This window comes from Neopsephotus bourkii, unplaced genomic scaffold, assembly GCF_033783945.1.
Source record: "Neopsephotus bourkii isolate Nb327-2 ecotype Australia unplaced genomic scaffold, CSIRO-AGI_Nbou_v1 NB_1292, whole genome shotgun sequence".
In the NCBI taxonomy this organism is placed as follows: domain Eukaryota; kingdom Metazoa; phylum Chordata; class Aves; order Psittaciformes; family Psittacidae; genus Neopsephotus; species Neopsephotus bourkii.
In genome coordinates this window covers 11021731-11032434 of record NW_026901776.1, presented here as the reverse complement: position 1 = coordinate 11032434, position 10704 = coordinate 11021731, and the positions used below count along the sequence as shown (strand labels likewise).

The 10704-nt window shown below is 43.6% G+C and overlaps 1 protein-coding gene across 2 annotated transcripts in view; it reads right to left on the bottom strand.

The window, feature by feature from the left end:
* Nucleotides 1-287: 287 nt before the first annotated feature.
* DAAM2 (dishevelled associated activator of morphogenesis 2) overlaps nt 288-10704 on the bottom strand; it is a 178840-nt gene continuing 168423 nt past the window's right edge. For both annotated transcript variants that reach the window (XM_061365987.1, XM_061365988.1), the window contains 2 exons: nt 3796-3966; nt 288-1921 (listed from right to left, as the gene is read on the bottom strand). In XM_061365987.1, the coding sequence (XP_061221971.1) occupies nt 1706-1921; nt 3796-3966 (387 nt within the window). In that variant the 3' untranslated portion in view covers nt 288-1705. The remainder of the gene's footprint in view (nt 1922-3795; nt 3967-10704) is intronic.

Genomic DNA, 10704 nt, shown 5'->3' with positions numbered 1-10704 from the left:
CAGACTCGGTGCAGAGCCTGAGGTTAAGTGACATTCAGAGAAAAATCAAACCAAATGAATAAAATCACAAATAGAGCTTTTTTTCACTTCCCTGGTATCCTTGGCATTTTGTGCTGTTGACTATTGATGCAAAGTTTGTAGATGGTTGGTCCCTCTTCTCAAATGTTCTCTCTTTTCTTCCTGTCTATGAGGAAGAATCCATCACAACTTTTTTTTTTTTTTTTTTGGTACTTTTTTTCTTTCTCCAGAGAAAATAATTAAAAGGAAGATTTTTTTTCTTTTAAATATAAAAAGCAGCCCACACCAGTCCACACAGTCCAATCCTTTTCCTAGAGCCATAGTCACACAGAATTCAGAATCCAGGCCTCTTAGTGTTCTTTGCTTTCAACTGTGTGCTTCATACATGTAGCTTAAATACAAATTTGTTTTTTGTTTATGAAAACCCATCTCCAAAGCCTGCTTGACATATACAATTCTATGTCTTCCTGGAAGAATTCTCAATTTTCATTATGGGACCTTCTGTTGATTCATTCCAAGTGAGCTCTTCAAAATAAATCAGGCTGTGGGCTCCATGGCTCTCCTTTGACACATTTATAACTTACTGAGTTACGTGATTCTCTTAGGTGGGAGTGGGTGTGTGCAGTAAAGGTCAGCCTGTTAGACAGAAAGACGAGTTCACGTCAACAGAAATTACAGCTAACATCAAGTGGAAATCTCATTTCTTGCAGCTAGTGACTGTCTGCTTTTTGATGTTTGTGACCTGTGAATGATACTACAGAGCTCCCGATTTCCATTGGGCTGCACTAAGGAACCTTGCACAAACGGGTAAGAAATGTTCCACTGTTTTCCTCCCACCCTCCAGCAATGACAACATGCTCCACAGTCATCTACTTGTAATCACAACCTGGCAGTGGCTTACTTTTCTAAAGAGAAGCCAGAGCCTCCTTCCTATGTTTGCATTTCATAGCTTCAAGGCTCAACCATCAATAAATTCCAGAAAACTGCTTCTAGAAAATCAGAATCCAAAAGACTTTTACAAAGCATTTTATGTTGATCCTGAGTCTTGAATTTTAACCTCTTCCAGAACTTCTGAGCATCACTTGCCTTGGACAGTGTAGGCTACACAAAAATACTATACAGAACATGAGATCAAAAGCATTTTTTCTCATACTAATCAATGGTTTATAAAATCCAGTTCTGGAAAGGAACTGGAAACACTGAGATTTTGATAAGCCCCTGGAGGCCAGCCTAGATCCTGAAGATGTGACAGGTGTTTATAGAGCTGCTCTGAAATTATTCTTGCTTGTTATCATCAAGATGGAGATGGTGACTAGTTTTCACTTTGGCACACAAAAACTTATCTGTCTCCAGCTGTGAGGCAGTCTGCAAGGCCCAAGTATTTTCTGTCATCACCACAAGGCCTCTGATGACACAATAAATTCCTAGAAGCAAATCTGTCAGCTCTGCATGGTCCAGTCATGGGCCCTGCTGGGTCTGCAGAGGCACTTTTATAATGGTTCAAAATAGGAGCACAGAAGAGGGATGAGAGGAAAGCTGATAATGGACAGGTAACATCTCTAGCCAAAGACCAAATAAATCCTTTGGGGCAGCTGTCAGTCAGGCGCCATTGCACACATTCATCTTCCTTGTTTTGCACTTTTTCGTCACCTTCTTTTGGTTGATTATTTTTTTCTTCCTCTTGTACTTAATAATTTAGCTTTGTCACCACCCGCTCCCGACTTGTCTCTAAGCCTTGGTTCCCCGAGCGCTTGCGGTTACGCTTGAGCTTGGATAAGTCTTTGTCAAAGACTTCACCCGACCTTAATGCTGACACCAGGTCATCAAACTCCCCACTCTCTTCAGAGATGCTTCCAGCTTTCGCTTTCTTTTGTCGCTTCTCTTTTTCCCTTTGCTCTTTTAGCTGTGGAGAAAGACACAGAGCTTTAGGATTAGCAAACCAAAGTGCCAGATCATCCACAAGGCCATCACCTGTACCAGGTGGTGGACTATGCTGGGTTTCCCTTCTGCACAGATAAGAGTAGGAGAGATGAGGAATGAGTAGCATTGTATGTTTGCCTCACAAAGTGTTACCTGGAGCAAAAAGAACACATGGGATGTACATACTGCTGCTGTTTTGCACTAATTTTACAGTAAGATAGTGCCAGCCAAAGTAGTTGTGCCAAATGACACTTGACAAGTGGTGCTGGCATAAGTAATTACATAGCTTCTGGGGCCAGGCTTGTAGCAACATTAGTGTGGCAGCACCACTGTGCTGACCTAGTGAATTTAAAGTTAGTTTGAATGTGTCTGTACAAAACACAGTCACTAGTATAGTGAAACAGCTTTGCACTTGGGGCATAGCTAGCTACACTGACAGGCAGAAAGGCTGAAGTCCCACAGAAGGAGGAAAAGAAGGAAGGAAAAACCCCAGAAAACAACAAACTAAACATCCTGGAGAATGAAAATTGTGTGAGGTAACAACACATGAACAAAATCCCTATCCACCAAACAGCTCATGTTTGCATGAAGGCTGTGTGTTGCAGTGATGGGAAAAGGTAGGCACATTGTCTCAACTCTGGAAAGAGAAATAGCTTATAAATAAAAAGAGCAACGAAACAGGACTGTAGACTTTACAAATCATTGGATAGGTCCAACTGTCAACATGATGCCCTTGATCTCCCTTGGGTAGCTCCAGGGAGCTCATATTTTCCCCTCCACTGCTCATCTCCAAGATTAGTGGAAATGGCAAGGGATGGATGCAGCTGTCAGGAAGGTCACTCACTCCTGCATGTTGCAGGAAGACTCTTTCCATAAGCAAACTGCAACCTCTCTCATGGTGTATTAGGACTACAAAACCATCCAGGGACTTTAACAGCAGGCTCCTGCACTTTCCAGGCTGGCTGAGAGGAATTACAGAATCAACAAGGATGGAAAAGAACTTTAAGATCAAGTCCAGCCATTAAAGGAAGCTTAAATGTAATTCCTAGCTTAGGACTGAATGTCCTGGCCCTGTGCCCAACTAAACCTGCTGGCATCCCAGAGTTTTACCTCTCCTCTTCTAAAGGATACAAACCAGTGCTTCTGGCACAGCAAATATTTAAAGCAGCACCTCCCCACAGTGAGGCCACAGCAGGGGGGAAGGAGGCAGGGGACAGCTGAGCTGTTCTCAGGGCTTGGGAAAGGCTGAGTTTATAGGCAGAGGCTCATTCACACAAATCCCTGGGGATACACGTCTGTCTTCCAGGAGCAAAATAAACAATGCACAAAATCTCTCTCACCATGTCAAGGCCAGAGTAATAAAGGCACTAGGACTGGCCAGAAACACTAACAGTGTGGGCTGTAGCAGGTGCCTGGCATTTGCTGTGTCACTGTGCACTGTCAGGTGACAGGCATGCATCAGGTGATGATGAAGTCTGAGTAGAAGCCAACCAGCTGGCAGGACCAAGGGGGATCAGGCTCCCAGAGCTTTTGCACACTTTTGCAGTGTGAAATCAGGGTAGTCTGCCACTGGGCAGACACAACACTATCCTGCAAAGTGCTGGGCCAGAACAGGGCTAGATTTGGTATCAGAATCCAAGAGTAATGTAGGACCCAAACAGCCCTTGAAAGCTGGCAGGACAGCCAGCAGGAAAAATGGCATCATTTGAGAAAGGAATGATGCCAAAGAGAGGTGTCATGGAGTGGGACATAAAACAGTGACAGGACATGAACAGTAGAACTGGCTTTCTTAACCTTTCTTTCTTGAGACATGAAAAGGCGAGGGAAGGAAAAGCCTTCCTGTGCCCAGGTCCTCACCATGGCCTCCATACGTGCCCTGCGCTCCTCTTCTTCCTTTTTCTTCCTCATATTCTCCAGATCTTGCTTGGCCTCTGCAAAGGACTGTAAGAAAGTGTCAAAGATGCCAAAAAATTCATCTGGCTGCATCTTGCCCTCACTTTCTCCGAAATGCTTCAGTGCCTTGGCATACTGTCAAGGGGGCAGAAAACAAAAGAACAATAATTAGGCAAGCAGTTTGGTGAAGACAGCGAGGAAAGCTTATGAGTAACCACACATACAGTTCAATACCCTCTTATCATTCATGCAGTGAGAGCAGAAACTTGCCCCTCCCCCCATCAACAGAAGTGCCCTTCCTTTAGGCAGGTGTCTGTGTCCCTGAAGAATCTGCATTCCTGGATATCCTTTAGGCAACATGGGCCAGTGGTGCTGGAGAGCACTAGCTGTCCACTTATACAAAAACCCCCTATCTCCAGTGCCTGAAGGTGATGGAGAAAGTTCAGAAGTTGGTTGCCAAGCCACATCTAAGCTGCAGCTGTGGGACAGCAGAGGCATGGAAGACAGTGAGCTAGTGGGGAAACAAGCAGTTATAGCCCATCCTGACTACCAAATAAATAGTTTTAGCCCATCCTTTCCCCTTTCACATTCCCCTCAAATTACTTTTTGAATGGCTGGAGTTAGATGTTTTTTTTGCAGTAATATTACATTTTGTCCTCTCAGGAGCCTTTTGCTGTGTCATCCATCACCCTGTCTGAGTCAGGGTGTTGCCTGGGAGAGAGGAGACTATGGACAGACATGGCATGAGAGTGGGGCAAGGAAAGCAGCCAGGGCTCCCAGGCAGACTTAAAAGAGCATGAATACATCACAAATGGCTTTTATATTAAAAGGCAAATGTTGAGGCTGCAGAACACATGGGAAGGCAGCCAACTGGCAGGACTTCAGTCACAGAGCTGTCCTGATTGGGGTATGGTAAATTCACAGCATCCCCTGTCTCTTGGACATCAGTCTTGCAGTAGTTGTACTCTCTTATTTGCTCTCTCACACTCACAAGCATGCCTTTCTACTCACCAAAATGCACTCAAATACATGCACATATAGTCTGTCGACAGCATGTTCACATGTGTCCAAAGTCCTGTATAACTGTACACATCTAAAAGCTTCATTGTCCAAACAGCTTCTTTCACACACCTTTGTATCACAACAGGCAGCACCAGCAACACTTCTCCCCTGGCACTGCTGCCCTGGTACACAGCTCCCCTGGCATTCCCTGCCTGCCTGTCATACACCCACACTGAGCAGCAGAGCATCCTTACAGACCTCAACAGTTACTAAATCCAGATTCTCCCAAGCTATAGACTGCTTTCAAACTCTCTTGTGTGTATACTCAGCTCATACTAACAGAGCCCAGCTTCCCTTTCCTTAGGTGGGTGAACTTGTAGAATGGAAAAGACAGTAAGAACAGTTCAGGCTCCAATCCCAAGCACACAATGAGTTTGGAAGCAGGTCTTAGGAACCCCTCTGGCCCTGTACCAGGTAAAGCATAAACAATGTCCTCCAGTCAACTGCAGGGGGAACAAATCTCCAGGGAAAGTGGCTTCCTTCTGGCTCAGCCTGATTGGACATTTTACTTTCCCTGCCAGGCCCACAAAGCAGTTTGAAGCAACAGATTATTTTTCTTTAAAAAGGCTTCATTCTTAGCCAGAAACAAACAAAGAAACTCAAAGTATCTGGGAGGAAAAAAAAAGAAAGTGTTGGAAGAAATGCAAGTTGCTTTGAGCTACCAACCATGTCAGGAGCCGAAGGAAGCACTACAGCAGCAATGTCAGGGAGGGACTTCAGGGTATGGAAACAGCAATAGATTACTTCTCTGGTTTAACTCCTTTACCCTGCAGCCTCTGAAGGCACACACACACAAGTACGTACACCTACTCCCTCTCTCCTTCCCCATCTGTGTATATGTATTTTCTCTGTATATAGCATACACATATGCTGCTTGAATATTAGTAAAGTGCAGCGGTCTCACAGTAATCCAAACCAACCAACACCAGCTGTTCAGTAGAGAAAATACAGGCTGTCAATACCACAGGAGGAGATAAATCATCTCCATGTTCTATATGTACTTGGCATGCCTGCCTCAGCATGCCAATCAGCCAGAGAAGCAGGCGTGCAAGAGAAAAACTTCAGCACAGACATTGCCACCTTGAACACATAGAACACTTGAAGCTCATTGCTAACAGGAGATGTGCTACCTCGAATCTCTTCCCACTTGTGGTTAACTCCTGTGACAACTGAAGATAAGGTGCAAATTAAGAGCAGCAAGTAGAGCTGCCAGCCAGAAGGAAGACTTGTCAACCTCCTGTGAAGTGGAGCTCAGGAGCAGCCCACAGGAGATGATTGTTGTACCTAGTGATGCACTGCCTCCATGCCCTGCATCCCTCCTGTGTACAGCTAATGTGAATGAGTGGGCACGCAGGAACTGAGCTGGTTTGAGCCCAAGAATGCCCACAGGGATTTTCTGGACTCTTAGGGAGGCTGGGGGTTGAAAAGGAGGGGGTCCTTGTCTGGGGCTTTTGGATCCTCCATATATGGAATTCTCCATTAGAGGGAGGTGTTGACTGCAAATGTTCTGCACATGGCCTGTCACCCACCTACCAACACCAGCTCCTTATTGTCACACTGGCAGAGGAGCTTCTGCCACTGCCTCTCCACTGCCACTCAAAGGAGCAAGTGGTGTTGTGCTGGAAAGCCCCAGCAGCCTGGGACCTTTCCAGAGACCCTCACGAGTGTAAGGTGTTGCGGTCTCTAAGCAGCAGCAATTCAGAGGCTGAGAACAGCCTGTCTTTGGTCCCCTGTAACATGGCTTACTAGCTCACAATCACTTACAGTAAAGCAGTGAAAGATGAAAAGCAAGAGTCTGAGCACTAGATGTACTAAAATAACTATAAAAGAGAAATTTGCACTTCACTGAAGTAAACATTTTCCTTCTTTCTCTACCCCCTCTGGAAAAAAAAAAAAAGTTGACTGAGCAGAGGAAGGCAAGTCAGGAGTTCCAGCCTCTGCTGCCAGCTCTGCATATAATGTGGCTTGGGAACTCATGCTCCCTCTCTAAGTCTTCCTTTCTCCATTTGTTACAGAAAGGCAAGTGTTGCCCACTAATCTGGTATAAGAAACAGCAAAAAAATATCAGTTGCTCACATTGGCAGGGCACTGCATCAACTCAGTGCACTACTGTAAACAGACCCTCACTGTATTTTCACTGTTTAAATTGCAACAGACCCCTCTTTTTTATTACTTCTGTTTCCCCATAGCTCTGGTCCTGCTACCATGTGTGCTTTTTTAAAGCACCGGTGCCTGGATGAGGGTCAGCAAGCTGCTGGAGGCAGCCTTCCCAGCCCTGGTATGAAGCCCAGGCTCCTAACTACTCACAGTGGCTAAAACCACACTGCATGCTTCACTCGGAGCATAAGAGGCAGTGAAGCACAGACCTAGATACTCTGGACTCCAGCCTTCTCTTCTGCTCTCTGCCACAGGATATGTATCACCCTGTACTAATCACTGCACTGCCCCATGGGCAGATTTCCTGCCAAACAGTACCTGCTCTTGCCACAACTGTGAAATCTGTAGCTAAGACCTCATGCATGCAAAATGCTTCCCACAATTTTGTGATGTACTGTAATAGTGTGGAACAAGGGCTGAAACTCAATTGTTCCTGAAGTCATTTGGGGACAGATGACATGGGCAAAAGCAAGATGGAAAACTGTTTCAGCAGGTTTTCCACTGTAATACAGGACTGTATATATTTTTTTTTCATTTCATTAAAACATTAATTTCCACACCATAAGGGTCCCCATGCTCCATGATACAACAGGTCCACAAGCTCAGTGCCAGCTCTGCTTCCTCTGCCAAACTTTCCACTGAATTCATCCCCTTGACAAAGCAAATCGCTTAGACAGTTGTTTATTTAAAAAAAAAAACATTTTAGCAGGGAGAGGGAAAACGGGACAGCAGCACACACGCTCGCTGCTGTGCTTGCCAATGAAATGTTAAACAGCGGCAAGCTCTAGAAACGGCAGGAACAGGCCTCTATGAGGAGGAGGAAAAACAGCCATGATAAAAATTTCCAACTGTCTGTGCTGTCTGCTATTGCCAGAGGAGGCAATGTATGATGAATTATACCATGTAGCCGTGCAACATGAATTGTCTTTCCCAGAGAAGTAATCTTGAGTTTGCTGTTATGAAGACTCCAGTCCTATAGTGAGGCAGTTCAAATAAATGTCTGTTTCTTTATGGGGCAGATTCAGAATAGTCAATGGAAAGATCCCAGCCAATTTCAGGCAGGCCTGGGATCAGCACTTGTGCCTACATGCTCTTAAAGAATTCTCCCAGGAGTTCAACGACTCTGGCAGCCCCAAAATCAAGATACAGGTACTATAAACATTTCTGATATGTTAGATGCCAACTTGGCCTGAAGCATGTGCAGTTCTAAATTACCAGACATAGCTTGTAATTCATTTAACAAAAGGCTGTTCCTGATAGCTGACTGTGGTGCCAGCTCATGCCCTTTGTAACGCACATTGTCTTGACTTTCTCAGTCTCCATCCTGATCCATTGCTTATTCATTAGCCCTAGTGGCTGACAGAAAATACCAGTCCCCCAAAATGAATGACTGAAGTGCACAGCCTGTAACTGGCACTTGGAGTACAGTATTTCTGTGTGCTTTGTAGCATTCTGCCATTAATTACTAGTTTCTTAAATGGATTTTGGCTTTCATTGCCTTTCTGTTCTTCAAAATAATTACTATATGTGCTAAGCTTATTAAATGCATGTGCAGAATCTGAGCTCCTTTCTCCATGATAATGAATACCCTGTTTGAGAGGAGCTGTCATGAGAAAGACTGGGGATGGACACTTTTCCTACCCACCTCATCAGTCTTGCCCAGGCAGTGGCCTCTGTTGTGCCTCTATAGAGAGGCTTAGTGTTTAAGGCCAGGTTGGGTGGGGTTTTGAGCAACCTGGTCTAGTGGAAAGTGTCCCTGTCCATGGCAGGGGGGTTGGAACTAGATCCAGAAGGATCTTGGAAGGTACCTTCCAGCCAAAACCATTCTATGATTCTATGATCACACGAATGGCAATGCCTGATACAGCAGATTTTGCTCTTCTAGGAATATCCAAAATTTCTTAAAAACAAGTTTGTTATAAACCAAGCACAAAGTAGAACAGCTATGAAGCAGTCTAGCAATCTAAGTTCATACCTCTCAGCATTTAAGTATGTTGTAAAACTTCATATAGAGCAATGTTACCTTGTTCAAGTAGGAAAATGAAATTCATGCCATGAGAGGTCACTGTTCCTCTGCCTGGGCATTTTCATTATTTCCCCACAGGAAACACAGGGAAAAATGTTCACAGACAAAATTCAACCCCATTTTGTTCTTTCTGATGTAAAAAAAAAAAAAAAAAAAAAAAAAAAAAAAGCTTTTTGTCATCTGTTCAACCATGTAAAAACTGATGAAGCATTCCAGGGCAGAATTTCGCTTTCTCCTGCCCCACCTTCCAGTTTATGGGAAATGGCAGAAAACATTATCCCTTGATCTAATCCATATATTCCCTTATAAAGTGGCATTGAAAGTGAGAAAAACACAAAAAAGAACAAGAACCAGCTGTACTAGGAAGCCTGTTTAAAGAGTCAGTCTAAGTTTTAAATCAGTTCTTAACCAAGCCATCTGTTTGCTGCATGAAGGTAAGTATAGTTACAAGGCTTCCTCTGCAAACATGGATGCCTGCATCTGACAACCTGGCCCTTTAAGTTTAAAATATCACTTCCTCCCCATGGTCACTAACTGTAAATGGTCCTGGTTTAAGCAAAAAGGCCAAAAAAAGTACTGCATGTGAAAAATATCCTCTACCAAGGAGGTCAGCATCACACCTTTGTAATGGATTGTTTCCATAAATAAAAGGAATGAAGAAATGACTTCTGTTAATATTAAAGGCATTTTAAAAAATAAAAAAAAATCCCAGGTTTGAAAAGATAAGTTGTATTGTTTTAAATCCCAGCTGAGGAAACATGGCTCTGATTACCTCGTGGCAATCAATTATCCACATCTATATCTAGAATGATATCCAACTCCAGCTGTTAAAACTAGAGCTTCATTATTATTAATAAATCTATGAACCAGACCAATTCTTCCTGGGCTCATTAGGATATTTTTCAAAGTCGTCCCTCTTTCACTACCCTTTTTTTCAATTTGCTTTGAGAAATAAAAGAAGTACAGGATAATCAGATGTCTTGGTCCCTCTCTTCCTTTAATTTGGGGTTATGGTAGGTTTCCATGGTAAGAAAGAGCTTGTGATTCAACAAGCACAGAGAGCCTATTGAGGTTGGAGGATGTTGTAGGCTTTGCAAAGCACATCTGGTTTGTTGAAAATTTCCAGTTTTTTTTCTTAACAAAAACAAAAAAGAGGAAAAAGAGGAAGAAGAGAGGGGAAAAACAATGAAGCAAACATGAGAAATAGCTCAGTATTGGAGCACTTGTAAGGACAGACAGATCCCTTTTAGAAGCCCCAAAGCAGGCAATGGAAGACACTTTTTTGCCATTGGAAGAACCAAAGCCATAGGTTGAGCAGAAGCTGGAATGGCATGTGTTCAAACATAGTAAGGGTGTGTGAGGAGAAGGTAAAGAAACGTTTCCTAAGCATGTTATAGTCATTAAAATAAAAAGTCTCTTTCTATTGAGTGCTTTATGTTGGCTATGTCTAAAAAAGCATGCAGCAACTTCCAGACATATTGTCTGTAAGGAGATTCTCTGGTTATTATTAAAGCAAAAGAATGGCATTTTTCCTGCAACTGCCTGATCAAGGAAAGTTGCATTGCTGTGCTGGACATGTACCACTTGCTGGTTTTTAATCCCTGACCTACCTCATAAAGAATCTGCAT